Source organism: Mustelus asterias, chromosome 3 (genome assembly GCF_964213995.1).
Source record: "Mustelus asterias chromosome 3, sMusAst1.hap1.1, whole genome shotgun sequence".
Lineage (NCBI taxonomy): Eukaryota > Metazoa > Chordata > Chondrichthyes > Carcharhiniformes > Triakidae > Mustelus > Mustelus asterias.
In genome coordinates, this window is record NC_135803.1 from 69,876,533 (window position 1) to 69,901,946 (window position 25,414).

At 43.4% G+C, this 25,414-nt stretch overlaps 1 protein-coding gene across 1 annotated transcript; it reads left to right on the forward strand.

Moving 5' to 3' along the window:
• Positions 1-3,919: 3,919 nt before the first annotated feature.
• srprb (SRP receptor subunit beta) lies at positions 3,920-24,504 on the forward strand. Its single transcript, XM_078209112.1, has 7 exons — positions 3,920-4,241; positions 9,034-9,128; positions 14,682-14,759; positions 15,977-16,059; positions 17,739-17,875; positions 18,810-18,864; positions 23,967-24,504. The coding sequence occupies exons 1-7, from the start codon at positions 4,127-4,129 to the stop codon at positions 24,181-24,183; spliced, it is 780 nt and encodes a 259-aa protein (XP_078065238.1). The 5' UTR covers positions 3,920-4,126; the 3' UTR covers positions 24,184-24,504.
• The last annotated feature ends 910 nt before the right edge of the window (positions 24,505-25,414 follow it).

Below are 25,414 nucleotides of genomic sequence, written 5' to 3' on the forward strand. Positions count from 1 at the left end.
AAGAGATTCGATGACTGAATAGTCTTCCAGGCCCAAAAGAAATGAAGATCATGAGGGAAAAGGAACAAAGAAACAAAATATGTGCCTATAGTATTTGAGGAATATCCTAGGCCGGATCTCTTGCAAAGAGGAACAGTTGGCAGACCCAAGTATTTATACTACGTACAGTATGTACAAAGTTGGTTACAGTGAAGGCACATCTCCTCCCAGAGTTGTCCATGTGCTGCACAGAGTGTCATCACATGACTGACTGACAAAAGTGATACATCATCATCTACCTCATAGGTTAGCATGTCCATTCTGTTAACCCATTATACTAAACCTCAAACAGGTGTACTGCTGGCTAAGAGCAAAATAATAAAAGATGGGAGGAGGCACCAGTGGAGCAGAAGCACCAACATGGAATGGTTGGGCCGATTGTTTCTGTGCCATATAGCTAATACAATCCCACGTAATTCATTTTGATCAATTTCATACCTGGATAACACAATTTGGGAAACCAAAATCACTGTAAATCAATGACTGTCATTCACTCGTCTCTTCAAAAGAGCTAGAATTTTCTCTTTAAAATCATTAAGTCAGTAATGTTATAGTTTGGCCGATGTTAGTGATTTTGGTTTTACACATTGTTGTTATCCAGGTATGAAATTGATCAAAATGATGCACCCTCCATCAATTCGGAGGAACGGGAGTCGACCATTCAGCCTCTTAAGCTTCTTCTGCCATTCAATGAGGTGATGGCTGATCTATGACCTAACACCATATGAAATCAGCACATTTTCCCACAATAAAGTTGAAGGTCAGTTAAAAAGAAGGGTGGCAGTCATTTGGTGGGGGTGGGGCTTGGGTGCATGCAGGAGGTGGCTGTGCATTTAATTTTGTATGATGGTGTAAGACAGGTGATAGAAAAATGGCTGTCCATTTTACATCTTGCAAATGGAGGGGGGGGGGGTTGCTATAGATTGTGCTGCAGATGCACTTTCATCCATTTGACAATTTAATGCAAAGCTGTAAATGGCTCCCAGGCTGTCCACAACGTGTACTATGTGGAGATGGGAGATATCATTGAGCTATAACAAAGAAATCACTGCCTTTCTGGGGGAAGATGGGATGATGAAATGTCCAGGAATTCTCCAAACAAAATTGGGAACCCTACCCTTGATACAAAGCCGAACCCAACGACATCAATTCAATATCCTAATAAAACATGTTTTGAAGAGGGTCAAAACCAGAGGCAGACGAAAATTCACATGTGTCTCATGTTACAAGCACTGGACTTTATAAAACAATGATGTTTTAAACCGTCTCCTTTAACTTAAGGTACAATGGAGTAGTTTGGAGTGGGGGATCTGACCTCCTATGAAATCTGCTTGGAGAAATGCCCATGTGACCTTGTTGCCATGGGGACAGGGACCCAGATAAAACTTATTGAAAGTAAGTTGCAAGTTTTGATACCTGGGGACAGGAGGCGGTTATTCCTGCTGCATGCAGACTATCAGAATCAGTCAGACAGAGAGATTTGAGGATGAAGACAGGTGTTGCTATTCCATGCAGAAGAAGTCTTATTTTTGTGTCCCCTTATTTGCGGAAGGATATATTGGCCTTGGAGTGAGTGCAGAGAAGGTTCACCAGGTTGATACCAGAGATGAAGGGTGTTGATTATGAGGAGAGACTGAGCAGATTGGAATTGCAATTGGATTGGAATTGGAATCACCATTGGGGGAGAGAGGGAACGGGGTTGTGGGTGTGAGAGGGAAAGAGGGGTGTGGGGGTGAGAGGGAAAGTTGGGTGTGGGGGGAGAGGGAAAGGGGGTTGTGGGGGGAGAGCGAAAGGCGCGGTGGTGTTGAGAGGGAAAGAGGGGTGTGGAATTGGAATTTAGAAGGCTGAGGGGGGATCTTATAGAGACCTATAAGATAATGAAGGGGCTGGATAGGGTAGAGGTGGAGAGATTCTTTCCACTTAGAAAGGAAGCTGGAACTAGAGGGCACAGCCTCAAAATAAAGGGGGGTCAGTTTAGGACAGAGTTGAGGAGGAACTTCTTCTCTCAGAGGGTGGTGAATCTCTGGAATTCTCTGCCCACTGAAGTGGTGGAGGCTACCTCGTTGAATATGTTTAAATCACGGATAGATGGATTCCTGATCGGTAAGGGAATTAGGGGTTATAGGGATCAGGCGGGTAAGTGGAACTGATCCACTTCAGATCAGCCATGATCTTATTGAATGGCGGGGCAGGCTCGAGGGGCTAGATGGCCTATTCCTGCTCCTATTTCTTATGTTCTTATGTTGTGTTAGTGCTGATGAGGATGTGTTCCTCATTCAAAGAAACAATATTAGTGGTTAAAGACCAAGGGGTCATTGAAGGGTGCCTTACTACTCAAAATCCATTTGATTATGCTCAGACGATTGAGTGAAGGGACCTATTTAAAAGGATGCTGGAACACTCACCTTGGTGTGGCAAGGAGAAGATAGCCTGTTAAAGTCCAGAGGAGCTTGGACTGTAAACACAAGACTACGGGCGGGATTTTATGGCATCGCTCGTCCCAAAACCATAAAATCCCGCCTGAGGTCAACGGACCTTTCCATGATCTACCCCTCACCCACTCCGATTCCAGAGGCAGACGGGACAGTAAAATTTCAGCCTACATTTCTGCTGACAGTCTAGTGTAAAGTATAAATGTGGTGTGGGATTTTCAGTTGTGTTGAGAAGTTGATAGGGGAATACTTTTAGTACATTAGGTGCCTACAAAGTAATATTTAGTCAATGGTGATTGTAGTTTATTTCCCACAATAAAACTCTTAAAACGTGAAATCTTGTTGTGGAATTCATTATATTGGTCACTAGAAATTCACATCTCTATTTAAAATGTATCAATTTCTTTGGGATGGCAGCAACATTCTCAGCGACATGGTGGCACAGTGGTTAGCAATGCTGCCTCACAGTGCCAGGGACCTGGGTTCAATTCTGGCCTTGGGTGACTCTGTGTGGAATTTCCATGTTCGCCCATGTCTTTGTGGGTTTCCTCAGAGTGCTCCGGTTTCCTTCCACCAACCAAAGATGTGTAGGTTGGGTGGGTTAGCGGGGTAAATGCACAGGGTTAGGAGGATGGGGCGGGGTACGTGGTGGAATGCTCTTTCGGAGAATCAGTGCAGACACGATGGGGCAAATGGTCTGATTCTATATTATAAGATTCAATGAACATGATTCATTCTTCCTGCAAAGCAAATTTTTTTTGGTATTTTTATTCCAATTCAATCAAACCAAGTCCAGTTCAGAGTCTCAACAAGCTGAGACATTCCCGATCCAAGCTGACAAGACAGGGCTCTCACCTCCTGTTTTGGGCTTGATCTACATGATCCAAGCTGATTGGAGTAGGCATAGCTCCTCCTACAAGGCTTGATCTCATTTGCATCTTAGCCAAAAGGCCTCGATGCTGCTTTTAAAAATTGAACCAAAGACTGAGATTCTTTGCTTTCTTTCAAAATCTGGCCTGATTTAAATCAAAAAGGAACTGCATCACTTGTTTCAAAATGATTGGTTAGGCTCATAGTTAATGCCTCTGAATCAACATCTTGACTATAGGATTCAATGATGTGCGGGTTAGGATGTGCGGGTCCAAAGATGTGCGGGTTAGGTTGATTGGTCATGCTAAAATTGCCCCTTAGTGTCCTGAGATACATATGTTAGAGGGATTAGTGAGTAAAATATGTAGGGATGGGGGTTGGGCCTGGATGAGATTGTGGTCGGTGCAGATTCGATGGGCCAGGTGGCCTCTTTCTGCACCGTAGGGTTTCTATGATTATTATTGAAATAAAAGCAATTTTCTGGAAAAGAAATGCTTCAAATAAAGCTAAAATGTAACCTAATGACTTCAACCAAGCACAGCATGTCGATGCTACACTTGATCTTAGCCAAACTCCATCTCCCATGATACAGCGCGGGCCAAGTCCACCTCCCATGATGTAGCGCGGGCCGAGTCCACCTCCCATGATGCAGCGCAGGCCGCGTCCACCTCCCATGATGCAGCGCGGGACGAGTCCACCTCCCATGATGTAGCGCGGGCCGAGTCCACTTCCCATGATGCAGCGCGGGCCAGGTCCACTTCCCATGGTGCCTCACTGGCTCTAAAATGGCGGCGGCCACTTTGCAGCTTTATCTGGAGTCCATCCGCCGGGAGCTGGAGCTTCAGGATCCGAGTGTGCTCGGGGTAGTCGTAGCGCTGGTTGCGGTGCTGGTCACCATCGGTAAGAAAGCTGAAGGGTCGGAGAGTGGCTACAGATCTGGACCAGGATAGCCAGGTGCAGCCATGTGTCAGCGGGGCCGGGACACGTCCCCAGGAGCCCCCCTCCCCCCCCACCCGAGCCTCCCCTCCCCCCCACCCGAGCCTCCCCTCCCCCCCCCCCCCCCCCAGCCAAAAAGGAAGACTTCTATTAATCTCTCATCTTTCACTTTTCAGAATGACGCAAAGAGCTTTACATCCAGTGAAATATTGTTGCTGTGTTTGAAACAGCTATGGAGATGCCGGCGTTGGACTGGGGTAAACACAGTAAGAAGTTTAACAACACCAGGTTAAAGTCCAACAGGTTTATTTGGTAGCAAAAGCCACACAAGCTTTCGAGGCTCTAAGCCCCTTCTTCAGGTGAGTGGGAATTCTGTTCACAAACAGAACTTATAAAGACACAGACTCAATTTACATGAATAATGGTTGGAATGCGAATACTTACAACTAATCCAGTCTTTAAGAAACAAAACAATGGGAGTGGAGAGAGCATCAAGCCAGGCTAAAAAGATGTGTATTGTCTCCAGACAAGACAGCCAGTGAAACTCTGCAGGTCCACGCAACTGTGGGAGTTACAAATAGTGTGACATGAACCCAATATCCCGGTTGAGGCCGTCCTTGTGTGTGCGGAACTTGGCTATCAGTTTCTGCTCAGCGACTCTGCGCTGTCGTGTGTCGCGAAGGCCGCCTTGGAGAACGCTTACCCGAATATCAGAGGCCGAATGCCCGTGACCGCTGAAGTGCTCCCCAACAGGAAGAGAACAGTCTTGCCTGGTGATTGTCGAGCGGTGTTCATTCATGAATGAACACCGCTCGACAATCACCAGGCAAGACTGTTCTCTTCCTGTTGGGGAGCACTTCAGCGGTCACGGGCATTCGGCCTCTGATATTCGGGTAAGCGTTCTCCAAGGCGGCCTTCGCGACACACGACAGCGCAGAGTCGCTGAGCAGAAACTGATAGCCAAGTTCCGCACACACAAGGACGGCCTCAACCGGGATATTGGGTTCATGTCACACTATTTGTAACTCCCACAGTTGCGTGGACCTGCAGAGTTTCACTGGCTGTCTTGTCTGGAGACAATACACATCTTTTTAGCCTGTCTTGATGCTCTCTCCACTCACATTGTTTTGTTTCTTAAAGACTGGATTAGTTGTAAGTATTCGCATTCCAACCATTATTCATGTAAATTGAGTCTGTGTCTTTATAAGTTCTGTTTGTGAACAGAATTCCCACTCACCTGAAGAAGGGGCTTAGAGCCTCGAAAGCTTGTGTGGCTTTTGCTACCAAATAAACCTGTTGGACTTTAACCTGGTGTTGTTAAACTTCTTACTTTGAAACAGCTGCCAATTTGTGTACAAAAAAGTTCCATTAATAGTTATGAAATAAGTGACCAGATGATCTGTTTTAGTGGTTGGTTGAAGGATAAATGTTGGCCAGGAGAATTCTTTTCTTCTCTTCAAATTGATCTTCCACGTCCACCTGAGGTAGTTGGCTGTGTTCTGATCTGGAAAATGTTGCAGCATTCCTTCTGCCGGCACTGAATGACTCACCTGATGAAGGAGCAGCGCTCCAAAAGCTTGTGATTCCAAATAACCCTGTTGGACTTTAACCTGGTGTTGTGAGACTTCTTCCTGCACTGAAGTGCTTGTTTAGAAATTTGGTGTAGACACTGGGCCAAATGGTCTTAACGATTCTGATTTCTGAGGTATCAACATAGATTCAGAAAATGCTGGATAAACTCAAACCATGGCAGCATCCATGGAGAGAGATTCAGAGTTAATGCATCTAGTCAGTTCCGTATCTATTTCAGATTTCCAGCATCCGCAGTATTTTGCTTTTATGTCAGCATAGATCATTTACTTGATGCTTTGGCATGGTCATAATCTTCAGACTTTGGCAAAAGTGATATTCCATGTAAAATAGTTAAAGAAAAGCCACTCTTGTGTCCTGGCCAGTGTTTGCTCTTTGAATAATGTAAACACACAGAATGAAATCTATCCACATATTTGCATTTATGTGGACTCGAACTCATTATACAATGAACTAGTGGACAAGAACTCATTATACAAAGGCTACCATGAGTCTTGCTCTTGCTGAAGTAAATGAATGAATATTCAGCCTTGGTATTCATACAACTTGAAGTAGGTGATGTGCTGGGACTGAACATTGTCCTTTGACCTTTGCTTTCTAGCCCAGAGTTTGAAGAGGATGCAGCAAATGGAAGGAGTGATCCAAAGTTAAGCAGGTGGGGATCGAAAGAGCAGAATTCAGCTCAGGGCCGATAATGTTGGATTGTGGCAAAATGTTTCTAATTCTCTGTTGCAGCCTCAACTATCCACTCTACTAAGATTTGATTTTATTATTGTCACATATATTAGTATAAAGTGAAAAGTATTGTTTCTGGCCAGCAATACAAACAAAGTGTACATAGGGAAGGAAAAGAGTGCAGAATGTAGTGTTACCGTCATAGTTAGGGTGTAGAGAAAGATCAACTTAGTGCGAGGTAGGTCCATTCAAATGTCTGATGGCAACAGGGAAGAAGCTGTTTTCGAGTCGGTTGGTACGTGATCTCAGACTTTTGTATCTTTTTTTCCTGACGGAAGAAGGTGGAAGAGAGTATGTCCAGGGTGCATCGAGGCAGCGGGAAACGTAGACGGTGTCAATGGATGGGAGGCTGGTTTGAGTGATGGACTGGGCTTCATCCACGACCCTTTGTAGTTTCTTGTGGTCTTGAGCAGGAGCCATACCAAGCTGTGATACAACCAGAAAGAATATGAAATCAGAAAGGTGGTGGGAAAGAAAGCCACTTATCCAAATTTGCTGATGATGCAAAGATAGATGACATTGCAAATAACAGACAAAATCATAAAATTACATTGAAATATTCACACATTAAACAACTAGATACCAATATTGGCACGTGTTTGGCCATCCATTTTAGATCGAACTGAGTACTTTCTAAATGGTAAAAAACTAGAAGCAGTTGATGTACAAAGAAACTTGGTATATAGATCAATAAAATGTCACAGGTGCAGAAAATAGTCAAAAAGGCAACAGACTGCTTGAAGTTATGCTACTGCTACACAAAGATCTAGTTAGATCACATTTATAACACACAGCAGTTCTGGGCTCGACAAATTAGAAAGGACCTATTGGCCTTGGGAGTGCAGCATTAATCTGCTAGAATCTTACATGGACTACAGGGGTTATGAGGAGAAAATACAGAGTTACGGCTGTATTCCCTGCAATTTGGGTGAAAGATTGATTTGGTCGAAGTTCGCTATTAAAAGGGGAACGCCAAGGCTGAATATTAATTTGCTTCAGCAAGAGCAAGACCCATGGTAGCCTTTTTCACATTACCTAATGAGGGTAAATGGAGAGAAACTGTGTTCACTGGTTGAGGGATTTAGGACTAATGGGCATAGTGGTCTTTGATGGAGTTGACCACACAATCTTTTTCCAACGCCTCTGGACTATTGTTCAGTTGGGTGGGACTGTGCTTGCCTAATTCTATTATTTTTTATTCGGTCATAGTCAGAGAGTCTCCTGCAATTACTTTCTGTTCTTGCACCTCAGTGTCTCCAAGACATCTATCTTTGACCCTCTTATTTCTCACCCTATGTGTTACCCCTTTGTGACATCATCTGAAAATACAGCATAATTTCCACATGATGAAACTTGACTCTACTTCACCACCATTTCTCTTGGCCTCTCCATCAACTATAAAAATAATCAGACTGCTTGCCCAATATCCTGGATGAGCAGAAATTTCCTCCAGTTGGGTATTGAGAAGACCGAAGTCATTGTCATCTGTCCCTGTCACAAATCTCTTCCATTCTTCTCCCTAGTGATGGAGGCTAAACCAGATTGTTTACAACCTTAGTGCCATATTTGACCTTGAAATGAAACAAAATTCCAACCAGGTAGCCACACCATCGCTCAAACTAAAGATTTTGTCATTTGAAACATTGTCTCCACTGCTGCCTCATTCACCTGTTACCGAAGCTCTCATTCCATATGTGTTATCTCTAGATTTGATTTGACGCTGGACTTCCTCATACTACCCTTTGTAAACTGGAAGTCATCCTAAGCTGCTGCCTAGTCCTAACTTGCACCAAGTTATCCATCACCTATATTTGCTGACCTACACTGTCTCCTGGTTAAGCAAAGCCTCGGTTCTAAAATTCTCATCCCTGGTTTCAAATCCCTCTGACACACACACTCACTCCAATTCTGGCCTTCTGAGGATCCCTGATTTGAATTTCTCCCCTGATGGTGGTTGAATTTCTCCCTTTGATACGCCCTCTCTAAACTATCCAACCTCTCCCTCTTTTAAGGCAGCCTTTGACCCAATGGTTTTCGACCCTGTGGCTCGGTGATCCATTTTGTTTGATGGTACTCCAGTGAAATGCCTGTGCTAACATGATGTCAAAATGCAGCTTGTTGTAGTCATAAATTTGAGGCAGGTCTTTTGGGATTATATTCAGGGAACGCTCCTACCAGCAAAGGGTAGGAAAACTCGGAACTCTCCAACAAACAGCAGTTGACTATGGGTCAGTTGTTAATTTTAAATCCACAACTTTTTTATTATTAAAGGTATGAAGGGTTATGGGGCAACAAGGGTGTACGGAGCTAGATCACCAATCGGCAATGATCTCATTAAATAGTCGAACGAGCTCAGGCGTAACTGCCCTAATCCTGTTCCTATAATTCAGTGGGTTTATTGCTAAACTATATTTCTTGTTTTGTTCGCCAGTTCTTTTTGTCCTGTTGAGGAGCAGAAAAAGCAGTCGCCGAGCAGTGCTTTTGACTGGTTTGTGTGATTCTGGGAAGACTGTCCTGTGCTGTAGGGTAAGTCTCTTCCAGGCTCTCTGACAACATTATTCCTGTCAAATCAGTCCCCTTGACCTTTTTCAGGTTTTTGCTGCAGTACGTACCATTCCTAATTGAAAGAATCAGTAATCTTCCTAATCCTCATTATCTCTGAGTGGTGACTAGAGCTTTTTGTAATTACCTCCTTCGATTTTACTTCCTTCCTGGTGCTTCCCCAGAATTGTCCTTGCTGAGAGCTATCAATCAAGCTCCATATACAGTCTTGCTGCATCCCTGTTTTCCCTTTACACCTGTGAATTAATCCTGCTGCAGAACTGAAAGACTTGCTCCTCCAACTGAGAAAATGGTGTTGTTTCATATACAGCTATGAAGCATATGTGGTGAAGTATTGTTTTGAGTGCCTTGCTGTGGGCTGCTCTCCACAATGATGTGACGTTTTGTAGTGGTGAAGATGAGGAATGCCAGTTTCTTGATGAAAGTGATTACTTATTCCATCAGCTTTGGTTGTGTTACAATCCCAGTTGCTATAACTGGATGGGAAGGTCCCAGAGTAGAACCCTGGCTCAAAAGACCTTAATTGTTTTATCAAATGTGGAGGAACAGAGTCACAGGACCACTAATTAGTTTTAACAAGAAAGAAACATTTATTAAACATTAAAAATGGATTGTATAATACTCCTTTGCTCCTCCTTTAGCTTAACAATTACATACCGGTTTAAAGTTTAACATGGATGACAAAGTCCATTTGAAACTACAATGATCTCATTAGCTCACTAAGTTAGTATTTGCAGATTTCCCCTCAATCCCCCCCAGATGGTTGATATGAGAGCAACTCCACCCCAAGAATCTTCTCTCATTCACTTCGAATACATTCGTTTAGCAATTCGCGTTCCAAAAAATCCAGTTCATGTTGACCAAAAGACGTGTATGACCTGAGCATCCGCTCCACTTTTAGCTTCAAGTCCATGCAAGGATTTCGGATTAACCCTTTCAGGTTTTCACTGTTATACCAATTCTGATATCCAGTCAGTACATAATTTATTTATAGACATAGTAAGACATTTCAAACTTTAGGAATACTTTTAGAAAACCTTTTCTCGAGTATCCTCACCAATTGATTTCTTCTCAGCTTCTTCATTTTGGCTCTGAACAGAATCATGTTCTATTTCCCAGTTTCTTCTTTGTTCCCATTTACTTCAGATCTTCTGGAAACTTTCCTCCATTTCTCTAGTTTCTTAACTAGTTGCTCTTTAGATTTTTGACAATGGCTGTTTGAACCATAACTCTATTGTAGGACTTTTCTTATGGCAAAGCTAAAAGACCTTGGTTCTTTTATCTTCTGGCAGAGTGGAGAGGGAGTTGTTTAATGTGTGCCCCCAACTACTAGCTTTCAGCTAAAACTAAAGAACAAAATAAGCTTCTACTCCCCTTACAGAGCCCCTCTAGTTGCTAAGCAACTATCTTTCTTTATGCCATAGCTTTCTAAACACATTATCTCAGCTGGAACTGAAACAAACCCCCGCACAGACAAACATTTTTGTTCAGCGTAAAATCTAACTACAGTTCCCGTCCAGGTATAGAAACATTAAATTAAACCTACTAAAACTATACATTATTTTTAATGTTTATCCTCCCCACTCTCCAGTGTGTTTTAACTCCTAGCAACATTGGAGCAGGAATAGGCCATTCGGCCCTTTGAACCTGCTCGGCCATTCAATAAGATCATGGCTGATCTGATTGTGGCCTCAATCTTACTTTGCTGTCAGCCCCAGAACCCTTGTCTCCTTGTCTATCAAAATCTGTCTAACTCGGCCTTGAATAAATTCAATGACCCAGCCTCCACTGCTTTCTGGGGAAGAGAATTCCACAGACTAATGATCCACAGAGAAGAAAAGTTCTCCTCCTCCTCCATCTTAATCAGGAAACCTCTTATTCTTAAACTGTGAACCCTGGTTCTAGTCTCTCCCACAATTGGGCACATTCTCCTGTTATCTGTCCTATCAAATCCCTCAGGATCGGAAATGTTTCAGTAGGATCACCTCCTCATTCTTCTAAAAATGCAATGGGTTTGGACCAAACCTGTTCAACCTTCATTCATAAAATAAACATAAACCGCTCATCCCAGGAAGGAGTCGAGTGAATCTTCTCTGCGCTGTTTCTAACGCAATTACAACTTCTTTTCAAATCAGGAGACCAAATCTCTCCTCGAGGCTCAATCTCAGACTAATGAATAAAAGCCTAGGAGGAGGTTTGTCTAGACTGACTAAATTCATGATGTCCTTGTGGACTGGACTGGATTTACACTTGTCATTAAACTCACTACAGTGATGCTACCTCTGATTAATTTTGTACTTGTATATGAAAAGAAAGACAAGACTTCCATTGACATAGCATCTTTCACGGCTACCAAGCATTTCAAAGTGATTGATAGCTAATGACATACATTTTGAAGCACAGTCTCTTTGGGAATGTAGGAAAAATGACGACAAATTTGCACTCAGCAAACTGTCACAGACAGCAATGTGATAATGATCAGACAATCTTGGTTTTTTTTTATGATGTTTGGGGGATAATAATTAACCAGCACATTGGAGATAATCCCCATGATCTTCAGAATAGTGCTATAGGATCTTTTAGATCCACCTGAGCAGCAGGTGGCACCTCTGTTTAACATCTCATCTGAAAGACAGCTCCCCCCCCCCCCACCGCAAGAGAGCAGCATTCCCTCAGTACCACACAGGAATGCCAACCTTGATTTTTGTACTCAAGCCCTGGAGTGGGACTTGCATACAGAACCTTGTGGCTTAGAGTCAAGGGTATCTGCTTTCATCTACTTGTTGTCATGTTGTTCATGATAATATGGAAGGGACTCTGTTTTTTTGAGGACAGGACTGTTACGTGATGTACAGAATATTTTACTGCTGTTTATAATGGTCTCTGAGTGTAAACTGTGTGTAGCATTCTCAGTGAATGTAACCTTTATGCAGCTGACTTCAGTACAGGTTTAAATCCCATGTGGGGGTGGAGCAAACAATGTCAATAGTGTTAATGGGAAGGGGAATATTGAGAGTTTGAAGGTGGGTGGGATCTGATAGTATTTGAAGCGGGCAGCACAGTGGTTAGCACTGCTGCCTCTCAGCGCTAGAGATCCAGGTTCAATTCTGGCTTTGGGTGACTGTCTGTATGGAGTTTGCACATTCTCCCCATGTCTGTGTGGGTTTCTTCTGGGCACTCCGGTTTCCTCCCACAATCTAAAGATGTATAGGTTAGATGGATTAGCCATGGTGGGGGGGGTTACAGGGATAGGGCAGGGGAGAGGACCTGGGTAAGATACTCTGTCGGTGCAGACTCGATAGACTAAACGGCGGCCTCCTGCACTGTAGGGATTCTATGGTATTGTCTCACTGTCAAAAGCAAACCTGGAGTTTGGCAGAACATTTGAGGGCGGATCAGCAGAAAGGAATGTACAGCAGGGAATGGCTTCTCCTGATCAGCTATTGTAGCATCAGTTGAAATAGCTGCTTCTGTGGGTCTTCTGTTGAAGCTCAGACGTGAACATATTCCCTGGATAAACCATTCTCTATATCCCCATGTCTGTCAACTGTGGGGCAAGAGGCCAGGGCTTTGCATTTCTCATTTGGGGTATCATTTTGATAAAGAATCTCTGGTTTGTAACTTTTCAAGAGAGGGATTGGTTCTTGGAAATGCATGTTTTTTCTCTCTCTCGAATACATTCCGTGTTTCACAATCTTGGTGGAAGCTTCTGGATTGCTCGCAAAATTTGACTGAAAATAAAAAGTTAGGATGAGGAAAAAATAAAGTTAGGATCAGGAAAGGTGTATAGAAGTGAAATCTGATGGGGCAGAAAGTAGGTGGTGGCTCCAATCCTTGTGCTATCCTCCAAGTGCTATTGACGCATCCTAGGGAACCATGTGAGCTGCACGAACTGGAATTACTGCCAGCAACTAAATGTCCCAGCTCTGGTGGCGAGTAACTCACCTCCTGACTCCTCAAATTCTGTCCCCCATCTATGTGGCACAAGTCAGAAGTGTGATGGAATACTCTACTTTCCTGCATGAGTGCAACTCCAACAACACTTTAAATCATCGAGGACAAAGCAGCCCGCTTTATTGGCAGCCCATTCACAAAGATTTGCTTCCTTCACCATCAATGAACAGTGGCAGCCATGTATACATCTACATGATGCACTGTAGAAACTCACCAAGACCCCTTGGGTAGTACCTTCCAAACCCACTACCATCTAGACAAAGACAGCAGACACATGGGAACCACCATTTGCAAGTTCCACTCCAAGTCACTTACCATAGAAACCCTACAGTGCAGAAAGAGGCCATTTGGCCCATTGAGTCTGCACCGACCACAATCCCACCCAGGCCCTACCCCCACATCCCTACATATTTACCTGCTAATCCCTCTAACCTATGCATCTCAGGACAAAGGGCAATTTTTTTTTTAGCATGGCCAATCAACCTAACCCGCACATCTTTGGACTGTAGGAGGAAACCGGAGCACCCGGAGGAAACCCACGCAGACACGGGGAGAATGTGCAAACTCCACACAGACAGTGACCCAAGCTCAAGGAATTGAACCCAGGTCCCTGGAGCTGTGAAGCAGCAGTGCTAACCACTGTGCTACCGTGCTGCCCATCCTGACTTGGAAATATATTGCTGTTCTGTCACTGGGTTACATTCCTGAAACTCCCTCCCAACAGCACCGTGGATGTACCTACACCACAGACTGCAGCAATTCAAGAAGGCAGCTCAACACCGCTATCTCGGGCGTAATTAGGGATACCCTAAGCCAGGATTTTGGGAGAGGCTGAGAAACTTTTAAGGAAAGCATTAAAACCTATTTCAGTGGGTGTACATAATGTCATTATGGAGCATGTAACTTGTTGAATCTATGTCTTGTTTAAAAGCTTATTTTGAAATCTTAGTCATGGGGAGGTGGGGGTGGTGGTTGGAATTGGCAGAATCCTTTCCCCAAACACCATATGATTTGGTTGCAAACATTTCTACAAGACGTTACTGCAAATATTTACATGGGCAGTTTCAATGTTAAATATTGAGATTAAAATGTTACCAGATTATATTGCAACAGGCGGGAAGTTTTGAGTCATTTCTTGAAGTAAGAATTTTTTTTTACTATTATACACAAACTTTTCCATCAGGTCTCCTGTGGGTTTGCCTGTAGTAAGTCGGGTAATAATGAGAGCAGTGTAGTATTTCACTGATAAGGTAGAGTTATGTCCCTCTTGAAAGTTATCAAAGTGAGCTCTGAGTGAATGCATTCTGAGATTGATGGCTGTTCAGGCTGGAGGGCAGAACCCTGTGGAAAAGTCAATTGCAAGGAGCTGTAGACATTTGACTGTTATTTTCTGGGAGTTTTCTTGTACACTTGAAATCACTTCCAAGGGAAGAGCTTGGAATAAACTTGTTTGCCTAGGATTATCCGATTACAGCTCTTAATACAGAATGAGAACATGTAAAACAAAGAACTTGGAGCCCATAACATTGCAACTCCTCTGACAACTCTTCTTTCTCATTTCAGTTATTGTCCGGGAAGTTTAAGGTGACACACACGTCCATTACCAGTAACTCTGCACTGTACAGGGTTAGAAATGACAAGGTACGTATGTGGTAAAGAACCTCTGCCTCTATATTTATTGAAATAACTAATTCATTGATCCATCTGGTTCCCTAAGACAGCTCTTGGTTCTTAACAGTGGGAGGAGGAAGAGATAAAAACATGATGCCTTCCTTGTGCTTTAATACCTATGGTATTGGGCAATGGACAAGCAAGAATGATCATAATGTTGCCAAAATGTAAAAACACGTTTGAAGAAAATGAATGTCATGATGATTGATTCCTCTTGTTGGCATTCACCAGGACGTGATGGTTTAACTGTTGTTACCCACTCAAACAATGTGGAAGGAAAAACCCTCAAAGTTCCATTGTATTAACCACCTTCTATGAAATATTAAGCACTTGTTATTGGTTATTCAAAGCATTTTGTTTTTACTTGTATAATTTTGGTTCGAGTGCAAAGAGAGATCACTCTCCCTCAATTTGTTTCCATTTCTTTTGAAGATGTTGTGAAAGATTTGCATTAACATAGCACCTTCTCCTATATGTCAGAAACACCCCAGCACTTTGAAGGTGGCAAGTTCCTTAGAAATGCCATCACTGTTCTTAGGCAAGCAAAAACGACAATCGTTTTGCATGTCAGCAAGTCTCGCAAACAGCAAGTGAGGAAAATGCCAGTTAGTCTGTTCTTGATGTTATTGGGTAGGGACTCACTAGAGAGCAAACTGAAGGGGCCTCGGATGAACATCTTATCCAAAGGTGTGCACCTCTGAGTCCTTCAGTTATTGTTGATTTGGTTTTGGTCAGCTGGCGGTGCTTCCACCTCTCAGCCAATAGAGGTTAAACCTCACACCAAGGCAAAAAGCTTAGTAGGCTGACATTTAAGGGAGAATTTTCATACGCATATTATACGATGGCGAAACTATTTCTGTTGAATATGTAGTTAAATGAACAGTGGATTTAAATAATGGGCCACCGCCATAATCCAGTGGTTAATGTTACTGATTGTAAGTCTTTAGTGCACAAGTTTAAGGCTTCCTTGGGTTCCAACTCTGAATATTTTGTGCTTAAGATATTATATTCCTTTCCTAGTTCAAATTCTTAGAATGATACCAGCCTAGCATCAAAAATGGGGGAAAAAATCCAGCTGCATCTGAGAGGTTGTGGAGTTTGTTACAAGTCGAGCCAAGCAGGCCCTAAGGAACTGAAGATAAAATAAAGCATTGAGGAAACCACTGACCTTGTATCTCTTCTCACAGGGCCCTGCCGTTGCTTTGTATGACCTCCCTGGGCATGAGAGTCTGCGTCTTCAGTATCTGGAGAAACACAAGGACGATGCCAGGTGACAGGACTGTGCTTTATATTGTACAGCTGTGGTAGAAACTTCTGAAAACTCTTGTTTATGGTTGATGTGGGAGTGGATTAACTCCATGCTGTGATGAGACAACATGAACATCGCCATGGTCGATTAAAGAGTTGTTTAAGCAGCAAATTTTACTGCTGAAATTTCAGTCTTTTTGCTCAGCGGACTCTGAATCCGCAAAATTCAATTTGTGTTTTTAAAATATCTGATCTCTGTGAACAAGGATAGTGAGTAATGCTCGGATCTGAAGTAGTAATTTATGTGATTACAATTAGCAGCAGCTCACATTTAGTTATATAGTATATTTAATGTGGATAACTGGCTTAAGGCAGTTCAGTAAAATGGATGCTGAGAGGGAAGGCTGTGTAAGGAGATATTAAAGTTCAGTTAGAGGTGAGTTTTCAGAAGGGTCTTGCAGGAGGAGAAGTATGTGGAGAGACAGAAAGATTTGGGGTGAGAGGACCAGAGCTTCGTGCCTAGGTAACCGAGGCACAGGATATCAGTGATTCGGAGGCAAGCAGGGGGAATGCACGTAGAGATCAGGAATGGCAATGCGGTTGACTTTGAAATGTCCTCTGAACTGGCTGAGCAAACCAATTAATTAAAGGGCGATTAGGGAAGGGCAATTATCCCCAATCTCACTCCTGCCCCTCGGTTTTCTAACTGGGTCAGCAACTTGCCTTCAATCCCATGAGCTTCAACTTTAGCTAAACAGTCTCTTTTATGGGGGAACCTTATCAAATGCCTTCTGGAAGTTCATATAAATAATGTCCACAGACATTGTTTCAGATTCCAGCATCCGCAGTATTTTGTTGATGCGCTTTACAAATCCATGCTGGCTGTCTCTGAACACTTGAAAAATGTCAAGCTTTACCATCATGCTATCTTTAATTACCTACTCTAGCAATTTTCCAGCAACAGTAACTGGTCTATAATTCCCTGGTTTCCCCCCTCTTACTTAACATAAGGTGGTGAAAGAGGCTAACCTTTCAGAGCAATCCATAATGGTGAGGTCATCTAAGGCAGACCGAGGTGTCGGGCAATGAAATACCCAAATGTATTTGCTTAACCCTCCTGTTTGTGACAAACCATCTCTAACAGATTGAGCACAAGCTTTTCCATCCCCTCCCCAATTTACATCTCGGAAGAAATTTTCAGGATCCTTTGCTCCACCATCAAAAGATGAGGTTTGTGCCAAAGTTCTCATCGGATTGGCAACCAGGGTCAGTGACCAAGTGTCCACTGCAGACTGACATGATCTGGGGGGTAAGAAAGGCATCGTCCACCTGTTTTTCAAGCAGAGGCTTTAGGACCATGTTAGAGATTAAAGTTGTTTCTTTGAGCTGGTGCATTTACAAATAGTGTGGCTAGTCCTATTGTCCCCATTGGTAATATTGTTGGGAACTGTCTCCAATCAGTGAACTATTAAAGTAGTCTGCCTATTTAACACCAGCTTTACCTGCCTCACTCTGACTTCTTCTGTTTGTTCGCCGGGGGAGGTGGGTGTTGGTGCATATATTTATACTAATTGTACTTTATTTAATATATAATAACAAGAAATTAGGTCCTTTTTAGGATTAGAAGCAGAATTGTAAAATTAAATGCTGAGGATTCATGACAACATAACACTGGACATAATTCTGTATCTTTCCACACAGAGGTATTGTTTTTGTAGTGGACAGTGTGTCATTTCAAAAAGAAGTGAAGGATGTTGCTGAGTTCCTCTACATGTTGCTAACTGATGCTGTGATTGTGAAGAATGCGCCTCCACTCCTAATAGCCTGCAACAAGCAAGGTAACGTGAAGGTTGTCCTTTTTTTGACTCTCGCGGCTGGGGTTGCAGTCGTAGTTCAGTGTTGGAGTTAACCTAATCGTTGTGTGAGGGACCTGGCACGATGATTGAGTACATTATAGATTGTTTCCATGTTGATGGTGGAATGTATGGATGTGAGAATTTGAGTTTGGGAAGGATCTTAGTTCTGCGTTTTGCTGTGGGGATAGAGAGATACCTCAGTTCCGCATATTGAAGGTGCTCAGTCTCTGCTGTATATTGAGGTAAATCAGAAAGATATTTGCTAGTCGCCATTCATGAACTTTGACACATCTGAAGCTATCAATTTTGAGGACGGTGTTGTAAATGTAGATCATAGAATCCCTACAGTGCAGAAGGGGGCCATTCGGCCCATCGGGTCTGCACCGACACAATCCCACCCAGGCCCTATCCCCATAACCCCACATATTTACTCTGCCAATCCCCTGACACTAAGGGACAATTTAGCATGGCCAATCAACCTAACCTGCACATCTTTGGAGTGTGGGAGGAAACCCCGGAGGAAATCCACGCAGACACGGGGAGAATGTGCAAACTCCACACAGCCAGTCACCCAAGACTAGAATTGAACTCTGGTTCCTGGTGCTGTGAGGCAGCAGTGCTAACTACTGTGCCACCGAGCTGCCGTATGTAAAGCAGTAGGCTTAAGTCTAGTGTCTATCTGTTTGCTTACCATCTGTATGAGTACTGTTTTAATAGTTTAAAGAATATTTATCTTGAAATTGCACAAAAACTAGTCTTGGCTGATAGTTATAAACGTGAACATCAAAGTTGCCAAGTGTGGTCTATCTGTAGAGATTTCTGAAGCAATATTTGGATTTTGGCGCTCACACAAATGAAATAGTTTGTGCGCTCCACAATTTGGGTGGGATTGTAATTTTGTTTTGTTGAATTTCAGATGTGACCATGGCCAAATCTGCAAAATTAATTCAACAGCAGTTGGAAAAGGAACTGTAAGTGTCTGGTTCTTGCAAGGTGCAACTGTTGGAGTGCACAATAACCGAGGAGGGCTTTATAATTCAGAATTATATCTTTATTTTCTGTTGCCCAGTTTGGGAGGGAAACATTGATAGTGTGAGGCCTTCTATCTGTGAGCAGCGGACTTGGGATCTCCTCTGGCTGAATTTCATAAGCAATTCCATAGAAGACAGCGTGGTGTTTGCAACACCTTTAAAATTGAATATTTTTAACAGCTTAAAGTAAAAGCACTCAGAGCCACGGCGAAACCCAAATAGTTTTGTGGCATAAACTTAAGCAGTGAGATGCTCCAATTTGCATTTCCTTCCATTGCAAAAGTGTAAGCTTTATCCAAATTACTATTCGAGACAACTTAAAATTAGTAGTAAAGAGTCTGGGCTCACTGCACATTCAAGTGCCTTAGTGATGTCTTTTACAGCTCTGGTGTAGATCATAGATCACCAGCTCAACTGACCACCAAAGATGCCATACAGTTGCCACGACAGAGTCTGTCTCAAAGCAGCCCCATAAAGTACCCATCAGGTGGAATATTAAACGGATTTCACCCTGAATGTACAAAATAAGAGCAGAAACCATACGGCCTGCTCCACCATTCAACACAATCATTGCTAATGTTGGGCTTCAGTCTGCCCCCCTCCCCGTACCCCCATGAGTCCCTGAGAGATCAAAAATCTGTCTATCCCAACCTGAAAGGTGTTCAACGGTGGAGTTTCCACAACCCCCTCGGATTGAGAATTCCAAAGATTTACAGCCCTTTGAGTGAGAGAATTCTCCTTCATCTCAGTCCGAATTAATTGGCCCCTTGTCCTGAGACATTGCCCCTGTGTTTTAGACTCCCCAACCAATTATCTCTGCCCACTCTATCAAACTCCTTCCGATTCTTGTAAGTTTCAATGAGATCACCTTTCATTTTTCTAAACTCCAGAGAATACAGCCCCAATTTACTGTGGGTGTGCTGGGTTAAGATTATCCTTCTGTTTCTGGAGCAATGTTAAATGTAATTATTGCCATCCTGGATTGTTTACAGCAGACATATTGCAGTGTCAGTACAACGTGAAACCACTTTGTATTGACACTATAATTGTACACTCAGTACAACTTGACATATGCCTAAAATGATAGAACATAGAACAGTACAGCACAGAACAGGCCCTTCGGCCTACGATGTTGTGCCGAGCTTTATCTGAAACCAAGATCAAGCTATCCCACTCCCTATCATCCTGGTGTGCTCCATGTGCCTATCCAATAACCGCTTAAAGGTTCCTAAAGTGTCTGACTCCACTATCACTGCAGGCAGTCCATTCCACATCCCAACCACTCTCTGCGTAAAGAACCTACCTCTGATATCCTTCCTATATCTCCCACCATGAACCCGACAGATAGGCCCCCTTGTAATAGCTCCATCCACCCGAGGAAATAGTCTTTGAACGTTCACTCTATCCCCATCATCATTTTATAAACCTCTATTAAGTCTCCCCTCAGCCTCCTCCGCTCCAGAGAGAACAGCCCTAGCTCCCTCAACCTTTCCTCATCAGACCTACCCTCCAAACCAGGCAGCATCCTGGTAAATCTCCTCTGCACTCTTTCCAGCGCTTCCACATCCTTCTTATAGTGAGGTGACCAGAACTGCACACAATATTCCAAATGTGGTCTCACCAAGGTCCTGTACAGTTGCAGCATAACCCCACGGCTCTTAAACTTCAACCCCCTGTTAATAAAAGCTAACACACTATAGGCCTTCTTCACAGCTCTATCCACTTGAGTGGCAACCTTTAGAGATCTGTGGATATGGACCCCAAGATCTCTCTGTTCCTCCACAGTCTTCAGAACCCTACCTTTGACCCTGTAATCCACATTTAAATTAGTCCTATCAAAATGAATCACCTCACATTTATCAGGGTTAAACTCCATTTGCCATTTTTCAGCCCAGCTTTGCATCCTATCTATGTCTCTTTGCAGCCTACAACAGCCCTCCACCTCATCCACTACTCCACCAATCTTGGTGTCATCAGCAAATTTACTGATCCACCCTTCAGCCCCCTCCTCTAAGTCATTAATAAAAATCACAAAAAGCAGAGGACCAAGCACTGATCCCTGCGGCACTCCGCTAGCAACCTGCCTCCAATCCGAAAATTTTCCATCCACCACCACCCTCTGTCTTCGATCAGACAGCCAGTTACCTATCCAATCGGCCAACTTTCCCTCTATCCCACACCTCCTCACTTTCATCATAAGCCGACCATGGGGGACCTTATCAAACGCCTTACTAAAATCCATGTATATGACATCAACTGCCCTACCTTCATCAACACACTTAGTTACCTCCTCAAAAAATTCTATCAAATTTGTGAGGCACAACTTGCCCTTCACGAATCCGTGCTGACTATCCCGGATTAATCCGCATCTTTCTAAATGGTCGTAAATCCCATCTCTAAGGACCTTTTCCATCAATTTACCAACCACCGAAGTAAGACTAACCGGTCTATAATTACCAGGGTCATTTCTATTCCCTTTCTTAAACAGAGGAACAACATTCGCCATTCTCCAGTCCTCTGGCACCATCCCCGTGGACAGCGAGGACCCAAAGATCAAAGCCAAAGGCTCTGCAATCTCATCCCTTGCCTCCCAAAGAATCCTAGGATACATTTCTTCAGGCCCAGGGGACTTATCGACCTTCAGTTTATTCAAAACTGCCAGGACATCCTCCCTCCGAACATCTATTTCCTCCAGCCTATTAGCCTGTAACACCTTCTCTTCCTCAAAAACATGGCCCCTCTCCTTGGTGAACACTGAAGAAAAGTATTCATTCATCACCTCGCCTATCTCTACTGACTCCATACACAAGTTCCCACTACTGTCCTTGACCGGCCCTAACCTCACCCTGGTCATTCTTTTATTCCTCACATAAGAGTAAAAAGCCTTGGGGTTTTCCTTGATCCGACCCGCCAAGGACTTCTCGTGTCCCCTCCTAGCTCTCCTAAGCCCCTTTTTCAGCTCATTCCTTGCTAACTTGTAACCCTCAATCGAGCCATCTGAACCTTGTTTCCTCATCCCTACATAAGCTTCCCTCTTCCTTTTCACAAGACATTCCACCTCTTTCGTGAACCATGGTTCCCTCACTCGGCCATTTCCTCCCTGCCTGACAGGGACATACCTATCAAGGACATCCAGTATTTGTTCCTTGAAAAAGTTCCACTTTTCATTAGTTCCTTTCTCTGACAGTTTCTGTTCCCAACTTATGCCCCCTAATTCTTGCCTAATCGCATCATAATTACCTCTCCCCCAATTGTAAACCTTGCCCTGCCGTACGGCCCTATCCCTCTCCATTGCAATAACAAAAGACACTGAATTGTGGTCACTATCTCCAAAGTGCTCTCCCACAACCAAATCTAACACTTGGCCCAGCTCATTTCCCAGTACCAAATCCAATGTGGCCTCACCTCTTGTCGGCCTATCCACATATTGTGTCAGGAAACCCTCCTGCACACACTGCACAAAAACTGCCCCATCCGAACTATTCGACCTACAAAGGTTCCAATCAATATTTGGAAAGTTAAAGTCCCCCATGACAACTACCCTGTGATCCCCACACATATCCATAATCTGCTTAGCAATTTCTTCCTCCACATCTCTATTACTATTTGGGGGCCTATGGTAAACTCCTAACAACGTGACCGCTCCTTTCCTATTTCTAACCTCAGCCCATATTACCTCAGTGTGCAGATCCCCCTCGAAGTGCCTTTCCGCAGCCGTTAAACTATCCTTGATTAACAATGCCACTCCTCCACCTCTTTTACCAGCTTCCCTACATTTAGTGAAACATCTATACCCCGGAACGTCCAACAACCATTCCTGTCCTTGTTCTACCCACGTCTCCGTAATGGCCACAACATCGTAGTCCCAAGTACCAATCCACGCCCCAAGTTCATCTACCTTGCTCCGGATGCTCCTTGCATTGAAGTAGACACACTTCAACCCATCTTCCTGTCTACCGGTACCCACCCTTGACCCTGATACCTTCCCCAATACCTCACCACCCTCACTGACTTCTGGACTACAACTCCTTTTCCCACTCCCCTGACAAATTAGTTTAAACACCCCTGAAGAGCCGTAACAAATTTCCCTCCTAGGATATTGGTGCCCCTCTGGTTCAGGTGCACCCTGTCCTGTTTGTACAGGTTCCACCTTCCCCAGAATGTGTTCCAATTATCCACGTATCTGAAACCCTCCCTCCTACACCATCCCTGCAACCACATGTTTAACTGCACTCATGATGATATAAAGCAAGTCAAATCTCCTTCCAAAGTAGTTCTACTCTCTCCATTTTCAAATGAGGAAATGTCATCGTAATATTGGATTAACCTGCAGAGAGAACAACCATGCGTTATTTGACTGATAGCATTGTGCATGTTTATTCATCTCAAAACACTCATTTCATTGAATCCTGGTAAATATTTCTAAAATCTTTCATATAAATAAGGTTTCCTGATTTTAAACATCTGTGCTGAACACAAGTGTATCTGCAGCTTCTTAGTTTATTATGGTGGGTATATTAGATCTTATTTAAAAATATGGTGCTCGTTGAAATCTCAGATTAGGGCCAAGATAGTCAGCAAATCTCCATTGGAAATACCAAACAAGGTTACATTTTCAGGCAATATTAGCAAAATAACAATGCTTTAAAACAGATAAATTACGCACTCATTTGTAATGTGTATAAATTGACAATTAGTGAATTAATTTCATAACTGAAGGTATTTACAGTGGAGAGAGGACAGCAGTTAGAGAAATAGATTTTCCACGCAGTTGATTTATAAAGTGTAACTTTAGAAATGGTGCATGTCAACATATATATGCACTTGTCACTGGCATTAAAGTCTTAGTGCTCAATTATTTAAGAACCAAATCCACATAGTGTGTCTGAGCCTTTCTTGTGATTATAAAATGTCTGACCCTGACTGCATTTGCAAGTGCAACGTTAGAAATCTCACTGAAGAGCAAATGAATTGCAAGGTTTGTTTTGTCTCTTTTAGGCCTCTCGTTGTTACTTTGTGGTTTTGTCCCCTCTCACCCACAGGAACACCCTGAGGATGATTCGCTCCGGTGCACCAAAGGCTCTGGATGGATCTGGCACTGGGAGTGTGGTGCCTCTGGGGAAGAAGGGAAAGGAGTTTGATTTCTCCCAGGCACCGATGAAGATTGAGTTTGTCGAGTGCAGTGCACGAGGGAGCAAAGGGGACAAAGGCGAAGCAGACCTTGGAACTGTGGAAGCGTGGCTCATCAAAGTGGCGTGAACAATGAGATAGTGTAGAAATGGAAGTCATGTCATGCTGCCAATAGGAGAGAATTGAATCACACAATGCAATGGCAACACAAGCGGGACTATGACCAAAGTTATATTTTTAACGCTGAAAGTTCAAACAAATGCAGAATGCTGGCTGCACAATGTTTACCATGGCTGTCTTAATCTGAGCTAGCTGATATCTCTGACATTTCGGTGTTCCACAGCTAGGATGTCGATGTGAATGGTGCTTTTTATGTTGCGTGTGTTGCTGAATTGGCAGTGCCACCACCTTGTCTGTTCATAAGCAAATAAAGTAATGGATCTAAATCAACCTTTACAGTAGTGGTGGTGCTGATACTTTATATGAAATGTGTTGGACTGGACAGGTATTAGAAATATAGTAGCAGATATTGAAAATGCACTATCTTTTGATCCTGTGTTGTATTATATCAAAAACAATTTCTTAGATTGGTATTTTGTCTGGTTAATATAAAATAAGTTAATTACATTTACTTGTTTCTTTTTACCACATATAATTAGTGTGACCTTAGTGCCTGATGCAGAAGATGTTCTTGGCACAGCTTCAGCCATCACTGCAGGGTTTCCTTGGCCCATCCAACTTCAGTTGCATCATGAGTGGCCTTCAGTTTGGCAGTGAAGTTATTTGCTCATGGTTCCAGTGTTTAGCTTCACTCACAACTCCAATTATGTAGCTGTCCATGTCATGGCCAGAACCTGTCTTGAATAACTTTACAGGTTGACACAAGGGAGATGGTAAACATCTCCAGTAGGGAGTAAAACATCAATATCATGGGAACACCATCTCCAAGCCACACATCAACCTGACTTCAACATGAACTACCATTGCTTTGCCACTGGTGTAATTCCCCATTTAATGCCAGGTGAGAGCACCATTGCAAGCATTACATTAGTAACTTGCCAGTGGATGATCATCAATTTGGGGAAGATCAGGATGGGCAGTAAGCCTTGCTAACAGGGTGGTGGGTGCCTGGAGTTCACTGCCGGGGGAGGTAGTGGAAGCAGATACGATAGTGTCTTTTAAGGGGCGTCTTGACAAATACATGAATAGAGGGGTATGGTCCCCGGAAGGATAGGGGGTTTTAGTTCAGTCAGGCAGCATGGTCGGTGCAGGCTTGGAGGGCTGAGAATTTTTGGTCAGTGGGGATAGTGAACAAGATTTGCTGAGGATTGGGCGTCACAGGGTTTTGGATGATCTCAGG